At 60.7% G+C, this 20,628-nt stretch overlaps 1 protein-coding gene across 3 annotated transcripts in view; it reads right to left on the bottom strand.

Moving 5' to 3' along the window:
* The window catches only part of BRF1 (BRF1 general transcription factor IIIB subunit), a 63,657-nt gene extending 44,805 nt beyond the window's left edge, over positions 1–18,852 (bottom strand). For 2 of the 3 annotated variants that reach the window (XR_012002337.1, XM_072762508.1), the window contains exons 1-2: positions 18,598–18,852; positions 11,080–11,160 (exon numbers count right to left, since the gene is read on the bottom strand). Coding sequence is in view for 1 of the 3 variants with exons in the window: in XM_072762508.1 (XP_072618609.1) it covers positions 11,080–11,160; positions 18,598–18,781 (265 nt within the window). In the remaining 2 variants the exon portion in view is untranslated. Of the gene's footprint in view, positions 1–3,352; positions 3,460–11,079; positions 11,161–18,597 lie in introns of all 3 variants that reach the window. The other variant, XM_072762509.1, reaches the window with a different exon arrangement.
* Between the last annotated feature and the right edge of the window lie 1,776 nt (positions 18,853–20,628).

The raw sequence follows: 20,628 nt of genomic DNA on the forward strand, positions 1-20,628 counted from the left end.
GCGCCCTGCCCTCTCCCGTCCGTGCTCAGGGCCGAACGCGCGGACACTGCGGCGAAGCCCCACGGGTGTGGGTCTCACTGCCCTCCACGCCGGAGCGGCCCTGGCCCGTGGGCCTCTGAGCTCGGGCGCCCGCAAGGGGCTGGGTGCGCTGGCCGGTCCGGCGCTCCCCACCACTGCGCGTGCCACGGGCTCCACGCAGGCACGACCTCCTGGCAGGGACAGACGACACGGCCTGACAGCCGGGGGCCCCAGGAGGCTGGGTCGTGCCCACCCGCGTCGCCGGCGGGGCCGCGAGTGTGTGCCCGCGGCCGGCCCCCACCCCAGCCCCCCCACCGAGAGCCGCTGCTCCGGCTGCTCCGGCCTGCCGTGCGCCATCTGGGCAAGGGGCACCAGCAGGCAGACTCCGGGAGGGCGGGGGCTGCGGGGGAGGGGACAGCCAGGACGGCAGCCGACCGCAGGACACTCCTCGTCCTGGCTGAGCCCCTCCCGTCAGCTACAGGCAGCAGCAGCCGAGGGTGCAGCCGTGCTGTGGCCACACGGCAGCGGTCACTGTGGCCACATGGCACACAGTACAGAACAAAGACGTCCAAAGCTCAGGTCAGGGACACAGCACGAGCTGGACTGGAAGCCCTGTCCATACCCCACCCCCAGCTGCCACGCTGGACCTCCCCACACGGACTTCACTCCACCCAGCACCCTCTGGCCCCCAGACCCGCTCTCTTCTGGCAAAGGCCACCTTCAGCTGCACCAGGAAAAGAAGCGGGGGACTCGTGGGCTGCCCACAAAGGCTCAGTGCAGATCCCTTGCTCTCCGACAGGGGCAGCAGGCAGGGGAAGGCAAGGCCTGTGTGGCCCCCGACTGCCCCACACATGCTCCCGACAATGACTGCCAGCCAAGGGTGGGCACCTGGGGACCTGGTGCATGGTCCGGCATGTGGTCCAGCAACTGGGGGACCTGACAGTCAACACAGCCTCCCAATAGAGCACCCCTGCCCTGCCTGCAGCCCTCCAGTTACACTGAACTGACGTAGGGTCGGGGTCATTGTCCCCAGGCCCACGGCCCTGACTGGACAGAAAGGCCGCAGGGTCTATCCCTGGCTCCCCATCGGCACGCACACACTCATCCCAGCACACCTGGCAGGTACGGAGAGCAGCTGATGGACCTGTGAACACCAGGGCCCCATCTGCTGGCTCTCTGGTAGCCTGGGGGCTCAGAATTATCGCAGGAAGTTATCTAATGATATCTTTATTGTATAAAACTCACATACCATACAATCTACCCACTTAAGGTATACAATTCAATGGTTTTGGGGGCGTCTGAGTGGCTCAGTGGTTGGTTGTCTGCCTTGGGCTCATGTCGTGATCCCAAGGTCCTGGACAGAGCCCCACATCAGGCTCGCTGCTCAGTGGGGAGTCTGTTTCTCCCTCTGCCTATACTGCTCGTGTCCTCTGTCTCTCAATTAAAAAAAAACTTTTAAAAAATGGTTTTGGGACACCTGGGTGACTCAGCGGTTGAGCGTCTGCCTTCAGTCCAGGATGTGACCCTGGGGTCCTGGGATCGAGTCCCACATCGGGCTCCCTGCATGGAGCCTGCTTCTCCCTCTGCCTCTGTCTCTGCCTCTCTCTCTCCCTGTGTCTCTCAGGAATAAATAAAATATTTTTTAAAAAATGGTTCTGGGATGCCTGGATGGCTCAGTGGTTGAGCATCTGCCTTTGGCTCAGGATCCTGGAGTCCCGGGATCAAGTCCTACGTCGGGCTCCCTGCATGGAGGCTGCTTCTCCCTTTGCCTGTGTCGCTGCATCTCTCTGTGTCTCTCATGAATAAGTAAATGAAATCTTTAAAAAAAATAAAAATAAATAAAAATAATTTTTAAAATGGTTTTAGCATATTTAGCACAATTCAGAACATTTCTTCCCCCCCAAAAGAAACCCTGTACCCATTAGCAGTCACTCCCCAAATGAATTTGTAATCCACGTGAGGTCAGCAAGCACGTGCAGACAATTGTGCAAAGACATTAATAAATAAATTTCTTGGATCCGATTCCTAAGTAACTAACCGTAGCTTATTCTCCTTACGTTTCCTCCCAAAAAAAACGAATGCTGGACGTAAACATGCTAGTACATAGATAGTTGCCTTCCAGATGTTGGCGTTTTATGAAAATAAGGCCCGCCTTTCCTTTCCAGCCAGTGGCTGAACAGCATCTTGGCAGGCCCACAGCTACAGCCCGGCCCGGACGGGAGAGCAGAAGGAACCCAGAGCAGGGTGGGGGCAGGGCAAGCGCCCCCAGGAACATGCAGAAGGAAGGGCCTAAGTCATAACTGCTCGAGTCTGCAGGTCCTCCATCCACAGGACCCCCCCACCCCCACCCCAGGCCAGGACGACCTTCACGATGCTAGCCAGGCCCCAAGGCCAGCGCAGCAGACACTGGGGTGCTCCATCAGGGCCACGCAGCACAGCGACTCCTGTGACCAGCTCTGGGGACACCCAGAGGCACCCGGTGGCCAACAGAAGCCTGCTTGGCTACAGAAGGGCACCCGTGCAGAAGTGAGAACCGGCACAGAGAGCCAGCAACCTCCGCGGGAAAGGGCAACGAGAGGGAAGAGAAGCACCAGGCTCCACAAGCAGACTGGTAACGGAAAAAAAGCTTTCAAAGCCCATGACATCCTCCAAAAAGCTATCAATCCACAGAAATGTATCAAGAGAGGGGTGCCTGGGTGGCTCAGTTGGTGAAGCGTCTGCCTTCGGCTCAGGTCATGATCTCAGGGTCCTGGGATCGAGTCCTGCGTCGGTTCCCTGCTCAGCGGGGAGTCTGCCACTCCCACTGCTTGTGCGTGTTCTCGCTCTGTCATATAAATAAATATAATCTTAAAAAAAAAAAAAGAAACATATCAAGACCCTATAATTAAAAAGACACAGCCACTGGGGCACCTGGGTGGCTCAGCGGTTTAGCGTCTGCCTTCGGCTCAGGGCGTGATCCCAGAGTCCCGGGATCGAGTCCCGCATCGGGCTCCCTGCGTGGAGCCTGCTTCTCCCTCTGCCTGCGTCTCTGCCTCTCTCTGTGTCTCTCATGAATAAACAAATAAAATCTTAAAAAAAAAAAAAAAAGTCACAGTCTTTGACAATTAAAAACATGATTACTGAACGTTTTTTAAAACTCAAAATTAGGGGCGCCTGGGTGGCTCAAGTCAGTTGAGTGTGTCTGACTCTTGATCTCGATCAGGTCTCGATCTCAGGGTCGTGAGTTCAAGCCCCACGATGCACTCCACGCTGGGCATGGAGTCTGCTTGAAAACAAAACGAAACAAAACAAAACTCAAAATGAACCGAACGGCCGAGCAGACACAGATAAAGACCTTGACAGTGGGCTCAGGGGTGGAGGAGGAGCGGCTGCCGGCAGGGTCCACGGGGGAGGCTCGCAGCTGGCTCCACAGGCCTCTCCCTCCAGGCGGGGCGCGGACTCCTGCAGGAGGGGTTATCAGAAAGAACAAGGACACGGCATGAGGACAGCGGACGCCACAGGGAGAAACAACAGTCCCGCGGAGCGAGGACCCGACAGGGCTTCACGCACATGGAACTGAGTGTGGGATGCGGTGGTGAGCGCCGCGGAGCAGAGGGAGGGCAGACGGCAGGCAGCGCGGGGCCAGCGCCACCCTTGCAGGAGAAGCTCGGCCGGTCCCCCGTGGTCTTGCGGGTCGTGGCAGGGGCCCTACCCTGCGGCACAGCAACACCCCCTCCGGTCCGAGCACGGCCCAACCTCTCCCAGGAGCACAGCATGGGGGGAGGGCAGGGGACATGGAAGGGCACTCCAGGCCCGGGTCACTGCGGCCAGTACCCCGACATGGGGCCGAGACAAGGGTGCCAGCTCTGCAGGATCACCCCGAGCCCGCGGCCGACTCCAGAGTGCCAGGTCTCTTCAAAGGTGTCCAGACTGGGGGAGACGGTCGCAGACAGGATGAGGCCAAGGATGGAGAGGCTGCGTGCAGTCCCGGGGACGAGCGGCAGCCCTGCGGCCAGGGCACGGGCGATGTCTGCACCAGGGAAGCTGCTGCAGGGCAGCAATGCTAGGAGACTAGAGGGGGTTTAAAATAAAACCTCAAAAAACCCATAGAACATGGGATGCCCGGGTGGCTCAGTGGTCGAGCATCTGCCTCTGGCCCAGGGCGTGACCCCGGGGACCCAGGATAGAGTCCTGCATCGGTCTCCCTGCGTGGAGCCTGCGTCTCCCTCTGCCTGTGTCTCTGCCTCTCTCTCTCTCTCATGAATAAGTAAATATTAAAAAAAAAAAAAAATGAAAACGAAAAATAGCTACCTCTAAACATGTGGGTTCCAGCTGTGACAAATAGCTGTAATTGCAAATATCAGAAAAAAGAGGCTTAAAAAAGTGACCAAAGCTTCTGAGTGAAGAAGCTGAAAGAGCGCACAGAGCTGAAGCCGTCACGGCGGGGAGTAACAGAGAAGACCCCATTCAGGCAGGAGGCCCACGAATGACGCTCTGAAAGATGAACACGGTGGCCAAACCGAAAAATCCCCAGCAAGACCAACTCAGGAAAAGGGCTGAAAGCACAGAGTGCCCGGGTCAGGCACGTGGAGACCCGGGAGCACGGTCCGACCCCACTCTGAGTCCCAATTACTCAGACAATTCGAGGAGGATGTCTGACACACGGACAAGGAGGAACAGAAATCTCACCAGTCCCACCAAAACCCTACAAAAAACAGTCCCAGCGGAAGCTGCATCTGTAATCTTCACGTGTCGTGAAAGTCTTCTCACAAAGACAACTGGAGGCCCGGACGGCTTTGCGTCCTCCATCTGAGGGGACAGCGGCGGGTCACTCGGGCCCGCGCAGACAGCACACCAATACCGAGCCGTGGCCCCGCACGGTTCTCCCAGAGGGGCGAGGGGAGCTGCACACTCACAAAACCAGCATAATTCAGCCCAGGAACAAAATAATAGAATGAACGTGATCATTCCAAGAGACAGGAAGGAGCATGTGACAAAATGCCAACATCATCCTTCCTGACAACAGGCTGGTGGCCACTGTCACTTGAAGGTCAGGAGCCGGAGGACAAGGTGCACGGTCAGCACTCTGCTCCCCTCGCCCTGGGGAGGGCAGCCACACGGCAGCGACAGCCACGAAGCCCTGGAGATAAGTGAGGGCAGAAAGACGGGGAGGAGAGGGGTCAGGGCCATCACGGTCACACGGCTGCTAACCGAGCAGCAGCTACAAGCGACCACGTTTCCTAAGTAAATGGAGCAATTCTGCACTGACGGAGCCACACGGCAACCAGAATCCGGGCAAGCCAACAGGCTGATCCCAACGCTTACTCTGCCACACAAGGGAGCCAGACGCCGAGGCCCTGCTGAGGAGCTGGAGTGCACGCGGGATCACTAGAGGACGCCACAGCAGGCCGGGCAGCACGGCAGCGGCCTCGGGACACGCAGACCCACCCGGCACAGCTGCAGACACACCAAGGACCCTGGGTGTCACCCCAGCATCTGCAGCTGACTCGCCCACATACGGTCACCTGACGTGTCACAAATGCAGCAGTTCAGTGTCCTGTGGAAAGGACGGTGCCGTAGATGAGCGGGACGCCCAATGTCCACACTGAGAAATGTCAACCTCAACCCCTACCTACAGCACCTGCACCAAGTTGGTCTGAGGGAGATCCCAGACCTAAAGGCGAAACATAAAACAACAGAGCTTCTAGGTGAAAACACAGGTAAGGGTCTTCAGATCTTGGGACAGACAAGAATTTAAGTCACAAAACCCCCTGGCCATTAAAAAAAAAAAAAAAAAACCATATTGGGGACTTCATTAAAATTAAGACACGTCTATTCGTCAAGAGACAAGAAAGTGAAAAGCCAACCATCGAGTGGGCAAAGGATTCACAGCGTGTGCAATCAAGCAAGGACTCACACCCGGGACGCACGAAAACATGGTGAAGCAGAAGGAAAGCGGCAGCTCAACTTCTCAGAACACTTGTGCAGAAGGCGCAGCAGGTGCCTCCAAGAACGGGTCTCCGATGGCCAAACGCACACAGGAGGCCCGTCCTCACTCACCAGGCAAAGCAGGTGACACCCCCGCGGACGCGAGACCGACAGACCTCGGCCCCTGCACACGCACGGGTGTTGCTGGTGGGAGGGTGAACGGCACAGCCGAGCTGCGAAGCCCCCGGCCCGTCTGCTCACCTGCCGCCCCAGAGAGCCCGCTCTCGGGCACGCACATGCCCACGAGCAGCACCCACCGAAGGACGACGTGCGTGGACGTGGACGTGGACAGCAGCCAGAGGGCAGTGCCCAGCGCCCCCGACGGGAGAAGTGGGTGAACGAATCATGGTGTACCCACACGAGGAAGGCCCACACCGCACGGAACCCAGGGGCGACGCGCACAAGAAAGGGCGTCCTCTGTGATTCCGATCGTCCGCAGCAGAACTAGGGGCTTTCTGGGGCTCCAGAGCACGCTCTGCCCCGGCCTGCGAGGCAAACCGAGCTCATCCAAGCTTATCAAGCAGCTCACGGAGGGTCAGTGCCGTTCATGCACTTTACGTGCGCCACACCAAGAAAAACGGACACAGGAAGAATAGAAATGTCTCCCCGGTAAAAGGGCTCAGAGAGCCAGCGTGGCGCATCACAGCTCCAGGGACAGAGGGAACCCCCCACAGGGCCCGGTTAGGAAACATGCAGCCTGGCAGTGACCTTCCCTGCCGACGGCTCGGGACCACCAGCTCCTGCTTCCTGGGGGGTACCCTCTCGGCCCCTCCACACACGCCCCGGAGCCAGGACGAGGGGCCCACGCTCTCTTCCGCCGACCTGCTCGCTAACCACAGCCTGAGTGCGTCCCCGACAAAACCAGAGACGAGCCCAGGAAAGGCGTGGGCACCAGCACCATATGGAGGGAGGCCGGGAGATGGCAACCCCCGCGTGAACGTCAACCTCGACCGGGGCCATGGGGGCCGTCAGTTTGCTGCTCATCTGCCAACCTACCCGTCTAAGAAAGGCGCGCAGCCCTTGACACCGCGACAGCAGAGGTTACGTTCATGGGCTGCACCCGAACCAGGCGGGGCTGCGCGGGCGGAGGGGCAGCCAGGACCTGCCCCGCGGAGGCATGAGGACGACACGCGCACTTCCGCAGCCGTCAGCCAGCGCACTGCTTCCACGCGGGGCGGGGGGAGCCCCACGCATCCGAGATGCACCGATGACACCTCCTAGACAACGTCTGCAGAACCTGCTGGGATCTGCCCTTTCCATCTCCCCAAGAGCTACAGAAAAATGACAAGAAGGAGATAAAATTGGCATAAACTGACCAGGGCAAAGACAAAAGAATGATCTCCAAGGACAGGAGGTCAACAGAGTGTGGGCGCACCGCCAGGCGAGGACAGCGCTAGGCCCCGAGTGCCAGGCGGACAGCCCTGCTCAAAAGCAACAGAACCGGGGGCTGGACTCGCTAGCCTCCCTGCAGCCCCCCAGGCCGAGACTGGATGCGGTCGATGGCGGGAGGGGGGGACACCTGCCCGGGCGGGAGGGGGGAAGGGAAGCCAGGCCCTCCTGCGGCGCCAGGCTGCTGGGAGCTGCCCGAGGCCCTGTCCGCAGGCAGGAGCCCCGTGGGAAGGCGTGCGGCGACAGCACGCGCAGGTCTTCTCTGGGGTGCAGCCCCCAGGGCCGCCTCGCGCTCCCCAAATACCTCGGCCTCAGACCCCGCCAACACTCCACTCTGAGGACCCTGCACGTTCGGTTTTACTTTCTTAACCGAGAGGTAACTACTTTTCATAACACGGTTATTTCTGTCTTTAGATGAGTTTCCAGTCCACCGCCGTGCGTGCGTCTGCCCGAATGCTGCTCTTTACCACGTGGGGCGGAGGCACAAGCTACCCTAGGAAACACCGTGCCGGGTCTGAGGAGCAGATACATCGTCCGCTGAGAAAGAGTCATCGCCAGGCAGAGGGCCGCACAGTCAGCCAAGGGAGCACTCGCTCTGGGACGGCAGCGATCAGAAGGGGCAGCGCAGCCAGGCCCCCAGCCAGGGGTCAAGGCACAGCGCTTCCTCGGCAGCAGAGGTCGGGCTGCCAGCCAGGGGTAATTCCACACTTGGATGCACCGAGAACAAGGTCTGAAAACTGGTGAAACAAAAACCCGACAAAGCCACGGGAGCACAGGGCAAATCCCGTCACGATGGGAGATTTGCACACCCCTCCCAGCGACACAACAAGCAGAACCCAAATCAGCGAGCATCACCAGGAAACCTGACCTGAGTGACATGTACGGAACTTGGGCAGAAAAACACTCCTTTCGAGCGCGGGTGGACCACGCGGGACCACGCGCTGGGCCGTAAGGCTGGGCCTTTGAGGGGGCGGAGGTCCTACACACGGCAGGTTTTCTCACAAGAACGAACTACGCTAAGAACAAGCCATGGGGTCAAAGGACAAGCACAAGGGAGATGGAAACACAGAGCTGGATGCGCTAAGCACAGCCCAGGGACGGGACAGTGCTGGGGCCGCAGCCCACCCGGGGGCGGTGGGTCCCTGAGGGCGACAACTCGCCCGGCGCCGTCCCAGCAGGCAGGCCCAGGTGCGCCTCGTTCGCTCTCCACACACGAGGTTTGCGGCAGCCCTGCCGCCAGCACGTCCGGGGACACCACTTTTTCCGACTGCGCTGGTGCACGTCATCTCTACATGACACGTTGGTAATTTTCCCAATATTTCAAATGTTTTGTTTTACCCATTATGGTGACCTGTGACCAGCGATCCTGCCGTTACTGGTGTCTTGCTCCGAGCCCCCCTCCCCCCGTGGCCGTGTGCGCCCCGGCTGCTCCGGCACCGGCCCCTCCCGCCTGCCCCTCCTCGGGCCTCCCTGGTCCCGGACACGCAACCTCAGCACGAGGCCAGCCAACAGCCCTCCGATGGCCTCCGAGGGCTCGAGGGAAAGGAAGAGCCGCCCTCACTCTGGAGCGACGCTGGGAGCGAGTCAGCCGAGGCAGGAGGCGCGGCGAGGCCGGGAGGCCGAAAGCACAGCCTCCTGCACCTGGCGTGAGCCGAGCTGAGGATGCAAAGGGAAGGTGCTCGAGGGAAATTAAAAGCCACCTGGTGAACACACGACTGCGGAGAAGGCAGAGCAGCCTGCGCTGTCTGGAGCAGGTCTGAGCCTCCGGGGAGGAGATCAACGGCCGCGGCCACACTCCCTGCGCAGCCCGGCCTGCAAGGCCCCGGCTCTGCGATCCTGTGAAGGCGGAGGCCCCGCACAGGGAAAGTCTGGCACCGCCAGAGGTCGGCTCGGGGGGGCCCCAGGCAATGAGCCGTGGCGGTGACACGCGAGCGCGGGGGGAGGCAGCCGGGCCGCTGGAGAGGCCCAGCCTGGGGTCCTGGAGAGGCCGCGGGGCCTCCACGGGACCAAACAGCCTTTCCCGGGAAGAAGGAGCACCTAGCACCCACAGCTCGGGGGGTGAGCCCGGGGCCTCTGCCCAAGGCTTCCAAGGACAGGCCGACCTCCTGTCAGGTGCCCCGCAGCTGGTGCCTCCCTGCGGACGCCAGTGCTCATTTACTCGGAGGCCCCAGGCCCTTAAACTCACCCCACACCTGCTCCGACCGTGCTCTGCAGACGGAACACAGCTTTGGTGGCGGCGCATCTGTTCACAACGTGGTTTACTGAATATCTGAAGCCCACTGTTGAGACCTGCTGCTCAGAGGAAAAAGATTTCCTTCCAAAACATCACTGCTCAGCGGCAGTGCACCTGGGCCGAGAGCTCCGACGGAGATGCACGATGAGATTAATGCCGTGTTCACACGTGCTACCACCACATCCATCCTACAGCCCGGGATCAACGAGCCATTTTGACTTGCAAGTCCTATTATTAAGAAATACGTCTCACAAGGTTATAGACGCCTTATAGAATCACGTAGTAACCCCTCTGACGGATCTGGGCACTATCAACTGAAAACCTCCCGAAAAGGATTCACATCCTAGATGCCATTCAGATCATCCATGACTCCTAGGGAGAGCTCAAAACATTCCCAGGGATTTGGAGGAAGACGACTCCAGCCCTCGTGGATGACGCTGAGGGGTCAAGTCTTGAGTGGGCGAAGTCATCACGGATGTGACGACCGCAGATGTGAAATGGCGAGAGAACCAGAATCAGAAGTGGGGCCCGAAGACGGGACTGCTACAATTTCAAGATGAAACTCGAAAGGATGAGGAGTGGCTTCTTAGGGGTGAGCAAAGAACATGCATTCTTGAGATGGAAACTACTCCTGGTCGGGATGCCGTGGAGACTGTTGAAATGACAAAAGACCTAGATTGTCATGTGAACTGAGTTGATGAAGCAGCAGCAGCAGGGTTTGAGAGGAGTGACCCTCATTTTGAAAGAAGATCTCCTGTGGGTAAAAAATGCTATCGAGCAGCATCACCTGCTGCAGAGAAATCGTCCATGAAAGGTAGAGCCCATCAATGTGGCAAACTTCCTTGTCTTGTTTTAAGAAATTGCCACGAGCACCCCAGCCTCCAGCACCCACCACCCCGACCAGTGGGCAGCCAGCACCGCGGGGACCCCACCGTCCCCCAGGAAAGAGATTACGACTGGCTGAGAGCTCAGATGATGGTGAGCGTTGTTAGCAATGAGGGTACTTTTAAACGAAGGTAAGAACGTTGACTTTTTAGACATAATGCCATGGCCCACGTAAAGACTGCACCGTAACGCAGACACACTTTTACACGCACCGGGGAAAAGGTCACGTAACTCGCTTGTTGTGATAGTCACTTATCCTGCAGTGTGTCCGAGGCACACCTGTAAGCACCACAGAGCAAGGGGGTGCACCACAGCGGGAGGCACCCCACATGCTCTAACATTCCTGAGAGTGTCCGAGAGGTGATGGCAGACGTGCCCCCGCCTGAGCAACCACAGCTGACGTCATCCGTAATGGAGTAAGACCGGATGCTTTCCCCGGGACTCAGGAATAAGACCCTTCTGCTCGGCACGGTGCAGAAAGTGCTAGCCAGGGGTTACTGCAGGCTGCCCGCTCTTGCCCTTCATCCCCTACCTCCATGCCACCCCCAAAACCCACCCTCATCCAGAGCCCCCGCCATGGGAAATACCGTTCTGCAGGGTCTGTGCTCTTGACTCCTTTCCCAGGTTCACATGGAAGCCGCCGCCCAGGGTTGGGGTTTTGCCGGCACCTAGAAAAACGTATCAGACTGATTAGTCAAACCTTGGCAGGAAAGATCCGTGCCTGCAGACCTTTACCGCACGGGGTGTTTCTGGAGCGAGGACACTGTGGGATCAGTGTTCACGGCTGGAGGCAGCAGCAAGTGGGGCCTCCCGCGGCCATTCTTAGCAACCTGCACGCCTCCTTTCCCTCTGCCATACCAACAGGGTTATGGCCTTGACCTAGAGCCACGGCAGGTGGACCATGCCCATCTGCACTCTCTAACCACGGCTCCAGACACACACTCAGTCCAGAGTGGACCGCTGCCACATGGCAGCCAGAGAGGGCACAGCTCCCTTCCAAACTACAGCACCCTACCCTGGGCCAGCCCATGCACAGGGGTTACACCTGCACAATGGCCTTTGTCAGTGCACTCATCTCTGTAGGGCTGTGGCCTCTGTGGCCTGGAACCTCTGAGCCAGCCGTTCTACCGGAGGCACTCGCACCTCTCTCCCCCCGTGTGCTGCCCACCACAGGACGGCACCCTAGGGAGCTCCGGCCCCAAAGGGTCGCCACAGCCAGACCTGCAGATGCTCTGCCTTGGGTCTCCAATGCTCAGACACCTCAGGAAATTCCATGCACTCTGCTCTGCAAGGCCCTGGAGCTGGAACTTCTGCCCTATTACCCTTTGAAAACAGCCAGGTAGACGTCTGGATTGTTCACCAGACTTACAAACCCCACTATCGAAGCCAAAGAGTACACTGGTGGCCAAGAAAAGGCAGTGGAGCTGGGGAGTGTTGCTCGTCCCCACAGGCCAGCGCGTCTGTGACCAAGCACACACCAAAGGGTTAGAGGCTTCTGCAGTTAGGGAATACCTCACAGCCTCAGCCACGTGATGTGGAGCCTGCAGAAGGACCGGGACACACGTGATGATGAAATGGAAACTCAGACCTGGCAGGGACCTGAGAACCCAGATCACCGACATCTGGGAACAGGCCTCCAGGGAAAGCACGTGGCCCTTGTCTGGGGCCAGCAGGGACCTCGGGATCATCCATGGGCAGCCACCAGCACACACAGTGCAGAACAAGTATGACCTCCAGCATATCTGTGACTGCAACCAAATCCCAAACCAAGACTCACAAGATTCCTTAAAGATCTCGGCAAAATGGTTCCCAAGTTTAGCCAGCAAAGACAGGAAGTAAGCCGAGCCAACAGAACACAGAAAAGAGCAACAAGTGGGCTTTCGCTGGGCAGGTGCTGGAGCACAGGTGAGGGGCCTGGCTGGGAGCAGAGCTGGGAGCAGAGCTGGGAGCCGGCTGCCAGGTGGACCAGCACCCAGCACTCCCACCACAGTGGGCAGAGCGGGGGGGGGGCCTCCAGAGGGGCAGCACCCTGTGCCACTTCACAGTCACCATGGTTAGGGAGGCCGCAGGGCCGGCCCCGCGTGGGCGGGTTGGGGACAGCACAGAGCCCGTGGCCTTCTCCAGTTGAGCATGGAGCCAGGAGAGGTCACTCACTCACCACCTGGAGACGGACCTGCTGCCCCAAGAGCTCGCCACCCCAGACCTCATGTCCTCAAGCAGCTGGTCACAAAGGATGGGGCCAGAGAGGGTCAGACAGGGCGTGCTGGGGGCTGGAGGGCTGCAGGGCCGAGGAGACTCCTTTACCTGAACCAGCAACAAGGGGCTTCCAACACCATCGGTGCCACCTGTCAGCTCCATACAGCCAGACCCATGCTCGCTGGGCTGAGATCAGGGCTCTGCACTCCCGCCCTCCTGTTCCGGTGGTGGTGGCTTTTTACAACTTGAGGATTTTTACATTTGCAATCTTTTATACACCAGGACCAATGGGGAAGACCCAGCCACTCCTACTGCCTGACCAGGACAGCCACATCTTGGTCTGTTTGTTCCCAGCACCCCCACCAACTTTCAACCTGGGAGAAGAGAAAAATTGCCATGTTGTTTTAATTAAAACGGACGTGCACTTTTAATAAATAACTGTTTAGAAAAAGGACAATGAGGGGATGCGTGGGTGGCTCAGCACTTTAGCATCTGCCTTCGGCCCAGGGCGTGATCCTGGAGACCCGGGATCGAGTCCCACGTTGGGCTCCCTGCATGGAGCCTGCTTCTCCCTCTGCCTGTGTCTCTGTGCCTCCCCTCCCCTCTCATGAATAAATAAAATCCTTAAAAAAAAGAAAAGAAAAAGGACAATGAGGGGCCGCTGGGGGGCTTAGTCTGTGAAGTGTCTCCCTTTGGCTCCGGTCATTGAGCCCTGTGGCGGGCTCCCTGCTCAGCTGGGAGTCTACTTCTCCCTCTCCCTCTGACCCTCTGCTTGTGCTCTCTCACTCTTTCTCAAGTAAATGAATAAAATCTTAAAAAAAAAAAAAAAAAAAAAAAAAGAACAGAAGAGAAAAAAGAAAAAAGAAAAAAAGAAAAGAAAAGAAAAAAAAATGGGCAAGGGCATGGTGTGAGCCCTGGGAAGCCCTGGCTTCCAGAACAAGGACGGGGTCTTCCCCCAGCACCACCCCCTGCATAAATGCAGACAGAGGGAAGCCAGGGCAGATCCACAGAGATGCTAGCTGAAGCAGTGGGACTTCGTTCTGCTGGAGGGCTAGAGGCAAACTCCTTATTCCTCAGCGTCCCGCAAGGCCGCCAGAGGTCCCCCTCACGAGCCGCCTCTGCCCCCCTTCCCCGCTCCGTGACTCTCCCCTGCACCCTCCAGGACCCCCACACCCCTTGCTGCACTTCTGACCTGTACTTCCTGTCTCCTCACTGCCCTGCCCTGCCTCTCCCTGAGGACCCAGCCACCCTCCTGGGACCGCGACATCCCGGGGCGCGGTCTCCTGACTCGCTGTCACGTGTGCACACCTGCCCCGTGCTCCCTGAGCTCCTGTCCCCTCTGCACCAAGGGGGTGGCCGTCAAAGCCTGCTTGCCAGACCGATGCAGATTTTGTACTCAGCAGACACCACCCACTGGGGTTTGGTTACAAGAGATAAAATCTGGAATGCACGCGTGGATAGTGTAAAAAATGCTTATGGAGCAAATCTCGGCCCCTTAACTGTGAGGCGAAAGGTCCCCTGAAGCATGAAAAAAAGCTAGACTGCTCCCTGCGATCGAGCTTCGTCGCCAAGGTATGACATCTTGGCCTTCAGATCCCCTTCACACGATTCTCTCTACTTCTTAAAACATTTGAAATACTCTGTCGCAAGGTCCTGCAACAAAATCACAAGCTGGAAGGAGCAGATGGAAGGTACGAGCGGGCCAAGACCGCCCCCTTGTGGGCAGCGGAGGAGCGCGGATGACCCCCACCCCCAGGCCCCCGCAGGGGGGAGGGAGGCAGAGCCGAGACAGGAGGGGCGCCCTGCAGACGCGGGGACAGAGCCAGCGACACCCGCACCTCCACAGCAGGGAGACAAGGCAGGCCCGAGGGCCTCGGCGCGCATCTGCCCCATCCCACCCGCAGCTCCAACAGGGGGAGCAGAACCTGGAATAGGTTGCTGCGCTCCTACTTCAGGGGACGGTTTCCGTTGTTGCTGTAACCCCTCCTCCAGAGGCCCTGCAGGTAGGCTCAGCCCCCCTGCAGCCGCGCCCCACAAGGACTCAGGCCCCTGGGGTCACCCCAAGACCCCTGAGCAAACCACGGGGAGTCCTGAGGACCGGGACGCCACCTGGACACGGATCTGTGCGGACACAGGGAGCTAAGCGCCGACAGCAGCCGAGACTCCCTTCCACCGGGTGCAGCTCCCAAAGGGCCTGTTTTGTAGGGATCAAAATTCTGATTATGGAAACCATGCAGCGCGGAGCAAGGGAGATGACAAACACGGCAAATGACATCTTGAAAAGAACAGCCCCCTCTCACCACTGAGCCTCTAGGAGAGTTCAGCCAACGTTTCCTGAGAACAGGCACTCTGGCCAGGGACTCCCGGGGCTTTGAGGGGCCACAGGGTAGGAAGAGAGATGCAGAACCCTCCCCCTCTGGGACCAGAGGTCGGCCTGGACACGGGGGCGGGGGGGGGGGGGGGGCTGTGCCCGGGAGAGCCCCCTAAGGGCAAGGCACGGGCCAGACGGGCAGGTGCAAGGCCCAGCATTCGTTAGGGGAGGGGGACCCCCTCCAACCGGGGCTGGGGGCTGCAAACCTTTCTCATTGTATTATGGTGGGGGGGGGTGTCCATGCAACACAGACATGTGGAAGGTGCTTCGCGGCTGTGCTGTGACAACACCAGCACTATAAACACCTTGCTTGAAAGATGAAGTCCGTAGCCACGAAAAGTTGTGATGATGGAGACCGTGGGACATGCTCCCCGGGAGGGAGAGGGAAGGACCCCAGGAGGCAGTCACGGCAGGCTGCCTGGTGCCAGGCTCCCTCTGCCTCCAGGCTGCACCTCGGGGAGTGGAGCTGGCACCTGCCCCTCCGCGCCCAGGGGACGGGCTGCTGGCTCCGAGGCACTCAGCGCACACACGGCACACGACGCTCACACGCACCGTGTTGGGAAGCCCTGCTCTGCCCTCCCGGTTCCTGACACACTTGGGGTAGGCCTGGCCCCAGAGAAGCAGCGGGACCCTTCCTCAGGACCCCACTGAGGCCGCAGCTGGTCCAGCTCTGCCCAGTGACTCGCCATTCTGGCCACACTGAGCTGCCAGCAGTCCTCACGGGCCCGTCCCTCCCCTCGGCTGGCTGCCTTCCTCACACCCGTGCCCTCCAGCTGAAGGACTCGGCCGGGACGTTCCCAGCACCACTCACGGCCCCGTCACTGGACGCTGGCCTCACACTCTACTGGTCTGAGAACATCAGGGACCAGAGCCCCTCACCCTCTAGAGTCCGGGCCTGGCGCACAGTGGGAGCTCACCAGGAAAGACCCCTGGGGGTCAGGAGCCTCTGGGCAGGGCCTCTGGCCACACGGCCCTGCTGTCTAAGTCACATGGTCCCACGTACACCCCTAAGCTGACTCTACGTGTGCAGTTCTCGGAGAGTAAGAAAGCATCCTTAGGACCCAGAGTGACCATGGGCCCGACAGGGAGCTCTGGGAGCAAGCTCAGCTTTCAGGGCGAGAAGGGAGTAAGCAAGATCCGAGAAGAGCCAGCTGGCACGCGCTCCGAGCCCGGGGGCACCGAGGGTAACCCAAGTCATCACTGCCCCGAGGGGGGAGGCAGAGGCCAGGCGGGCAGACGCACCACTGATGCCCTCCCCTGGCCCAGGAGCAGTGCGCCTGCCACGCTGGGGGCTTGGAACCCACCGGGGGCCTCCAGAGAACAGCCCGCGGGACAGAGCCAGGCCGGGCTGGGGAAGCATCCTCAGAGCCGTGGGTCGCACCTTCGAGCAGCACCTGGCTCTGACCCTGTGCCCACTGCACACGGGTGGGAGCACATCCCTCGTGCCCAGGACTCCCGGGGTGTCCATCTCCTCTGCACCTGCTTCCCCAACCACAGTGAGGGCAGGCTGTCAGCAGGAGAAGGCGTGCGCTCCGAGGGAAACCCTAGTGTCAGCTCCGATAACTGCTAGTTCTTACTGCTGTCGTCACTGTCACTCTTTCCAGGGACTCGAGGGACAGTCTGACCACGTGTGACAGAGCGACAACAGGCAGCCCAGGAAGTCGCTCTAGAAGAGCACGAAGATGTGTGCCCTGCAGTAGAGGCGACCGGGAGAGCAGGACAGAGAAGGCAATGACACCGAAAGCCGGTGCTTTGCCAAATCAACCAAAGTGGGAAACTTGCAGCAAGAGACACGAAGGGGAAAAGAGGAAGACGTGAAAGGAAGCGTGTAAACGGAACACACGGCCTCACTAGAGACCCTGATGACACCAAAAGGATATGGGAACGGGACCAACAGCTCTGCAGGCATAAAGTCGGCAACCTCGGTCAGCTGGGCCAACGCCTCAAAACCACAACAAACCCACCCACGGGGAAAGAGGTAGCGTGAAATATGACCGTAACCTGCAACTACTCCAGATACTGAATCTGCAGTTAAAAACCTGCTGGGGGAAAACCCTCGAGGCCCAGGTGGCCACCCTGGTGGATTCCACCAAACGTTCAAGGAAGAAATAACAGCAATTCTACACTTTCTTCCAAAAACAATAAAGGAAGGAAGGGAACATTTCCCAACCCTTCCCCGAGAGGCAGTACCTCGGTCTCCAAACCAAAGACGTCGCGAGAAACACCCCCGCCCACGTTCCACTGAGCATCTCGACAAAACGTTGGCGCGTCTAACCCAGCCCCACACGTGAGACTAATACTCCACCATCAAGTGGGTTTCCCCTGAAGGAAAGGCAGGGGCAACATTCAAAAATCGGCCACACGGACACACTTAACGAGAAGAACGTGATCGTGTCCGTTGATAGAGAAAAATCATCTAACAAGATTCAGCAGCCACTCACGGCAAAGGCTCTCAACTGACCAGGAATAGAAACGGAGCTTCCCCGACGCTCGGTGGGAAGCCGGTGGCCGCTTCCCCTGAGACTGGGAGGAAGGCAGGCAGGGCCGCTGCGAAGCAAGAAAAAGAAACAAAAGGAAGACGTAAAACAGCCCTTACTTGTAGACAACAGGACTGTCCAAACGGGAGGTCCTCAGAAATCTATTTTGAAAACTCTCACAACTAATAACCAAGTTGAGCCAGGGAGCAGGAAACAGGCCAAGGACAGGGGTCACCCCTATTGCTCGCGGCAGCGAGGAACGATTAAAGCCTGAGTGTTTGACAACCGCCGCCGGCCGGAGCCCAGCCCGGGGCTTAGGCGCAGGCCCTGGGAGTGGACACCCGCGGGCCCCCGGGGTGCGGAGGTTGAGCATCTGCCTCTGGCTCAGGTTGGGGTCCGGGATGAGTCCCACGGCGGGGCCCCCGCAGGGAGCCTGCTTCTCCCTCTGCCCGTGTCTCTGCCCCTCTCTGTGTCTCTCGAGAATAGTCTTTTAAAAAAACAACAACAAAATCGGAAAGAAACAGAAGCTTCGTTCCCAGGAAGGGCCCCCCGCGGTGCCGGAGCAGCTCGGTCCCTAAACATCCACATCACCCTGCACCCTCGGGAGGGGACTGAGCCGGCGGGGGGGATGCGAGTGCGGACACTGGCAACACCCTGGGGGGAGCGGGAGGTGCCGGCGCCCGCCCGAGGGGACAGCACAGTCCCGGGGTCCCGGGGTCCCGCGGGCCAGCGCACCCGGATCCGCGGGGCGACTTCACCCTCGCTGGCTCCTCCAACCCGCGGGCGGTGAGACTCACGGGGCTGCGCCCGGCCCAGCCGGTGCTCCTGGGCCGTTACCGCCGCGGGCGGCCGGTCACCCCGCTTCCCCTCCTCCCTCGCACCCCCTTGCTGTGCACGGGCCGGGGGTCGCCCTGCCCCGGCGCTCGGCGGGCGCACGGCACCCACGACCCCGCGCCCTCCCCCCCTCCCGGGGCGCCCCCGCCTCCCAGGCGTCCCTTGCCGCCCCCTCCCGCGGTGCCCCGCCCCCGCCCCCGCCCCCGCCCCCGCCCGCGCCGACCCACCGTCCAGGGACACGAACTGGCCGACCGCCGACGAGCCGCCGCCGCTGTTCTCCACGAACTGCACCTCGGACACGATGATGTTGTCCTCGAGCACCGAGCCGCAGCCGGTGCACACCGCGTCCCCGCGCGCCGCGTCCAGCTCGATGTCCGTGCCCCCGCAGGCGCGGCACACGCGGCCCGTCATGCCGGCGGCTCCCGCGCGGGCTCCTCCGCCCGCCGCCCGCCGCCAGCCCCGGCCCCGGCCCCGGCCCCGGCCCCGCCGCCCGCCCGCGCGTCCGCCCGCCCGACTCTCGCGAGGCCGCCGCCGCCGCCGCCGCCGCCGCCGCCGAGCCCGCCGATTCGCAGCGGCAGATTCGCCGCGCACGCCGCCGGCAACGGTCGCGCCCGCGCGTCGGGGACGGGCACCGGGGCTGCGGCGGGGCCGCGAGGACTCGAACCCGCAACCTCCGGACGCGGCCGCCGCCACCGGACCTCAGAACCACTAAGCAGCAGGCCTCGCGGGCCGCGCGCAGGCGCCAACAGCGGGCGGGGCCAGGGCGGGGGGCGGGGCTTGGGGATGGACCGTCAGGGACGGACGGGGCGGGGGCGGGGGCGGGGCCAGAGCTGGGGGCGGGGCTTGGGGAAACGGGCCGCTAGGGACGGACGGGGGGCGGGGCCAGGGCTGGGGGCGGGGCTTGGGGAAACGGGCCGCCAGGGACGGGCGGGGCGGGGGCGGGGCCAGGGCTAGGGACCGGGCTTGGAGACGGGCCGACAGGGACGGGCGGGGCGGGGGCGGGCCAGGGATAGGGGCGGGGCTTGGGGACGGGCCGCCAGGGATGGACGCGGGCCGGTGGGCGGGGCCAGGGCTGGGGGCGGGGCCGTGGTGGGGGGCGCCGTCTGGGGCAGGATCAGGAATCGTGGGCGGGGCTAGGGCGATGGGCGGGGCTTCTGTAGTGGCCCCCAAAGGACCGGACTCGGGAGTCTTGAACTGGCCGAGGCTGGAGCCTGGGATCTGGTGGGGAGCGCCCCCTGGGACCCGAATGGAAGTGGTGGGCGGGGCGTGCCCCCTGGGGGAGCGGTGGGCGGGGCTTTGTGGGGACCGCCCCCTGGGACCCGACCGGGAGCGGTGGGCGGGGCCTGGCAGGTGCAGGCAGAGGAGCTCGCAGCCCCGGGACCCGGGTGGAGCGTGGAGACCCCCGGGCCGGGCCGCCCGCCCCTTCCTGGTTCTCGCGGACCCCCCTCGCGGCTCGCCCTGACCCGGGGCTGCCCCCTGATGTCCCCCCGCCCCCGCCGTGTCCCCGACACACGCGCTCCCGGGTATGTGCAGGTGCCGTGAACACTCCTGGTGACACCCAGGGCGTCCCATGTGCAGGGCCACCGGGGGTGAACGCTCCCAAGTTCCCCCGTAGGGCGCACCGAGGCTCAGACTCCAGCAGGAAACGCCCTTTCCCCCTGGGAGCAGTTGTTAAAGGCGTGAGCCGCTCCTGACTCAATTTCTAAAGCCGATTTCATCCCAATCAAAATGCCAACAAGACTTTCAGATAAGTTGAAAGCTGATCCCAGAGTCTCCTGGAAGAGATCATTCACAAGCACAGTCAAGATGGCTTTAAAATTAAACAAAATTGAAGGAGAGGAAAATTGCCCTTTTGAATATCAAAATATCATACGGAATTTCAGGCAGGAAAACCACATGATATTTGCACAGAGACAGACAAAAGGACGAGGGGGATGAAACCAGCACAAACAGACCCAACTGCACACTGAGATTCAGGGGCCTCACCTCATTAAGGAAAATACAGACTCTCCCTGGCATTGTGCTCTCTCCACCTGGAGGATGAAGCCGGTAAACTGAGCCCTCACCTCAGTGCGGATCTAAACATAAACTCCAAGCAGCATCACCGTGGCAAAGCCAGAGCAAGCTTTACTGGAGTCCAGAACAGGAGGACGTGCTGGTCCCCGGGCCCCATGCTGGCGGCGGGCTGCGGGCGGCCGAACCCCTTCTGAGCGCTCTCCCTGCGCTCCAGCACCTGCCCACACCTGGCCCACCGCCCT

This window comes from Vulpes vulpes, chromosome 6 (genome assembly GCF_048418805.1).
Source record: "Vulpes vulpes isolate BD-2025 chromosome 6, VulVul3, whole genome shotgun sequence".
NCBI classification, from domain to species: domain Eukaryota; kingdom Metazoa; phylum Chordata; class Mammalia; order Carnivora; family Canidae; genus Vulpes; species Vulpes vulpes.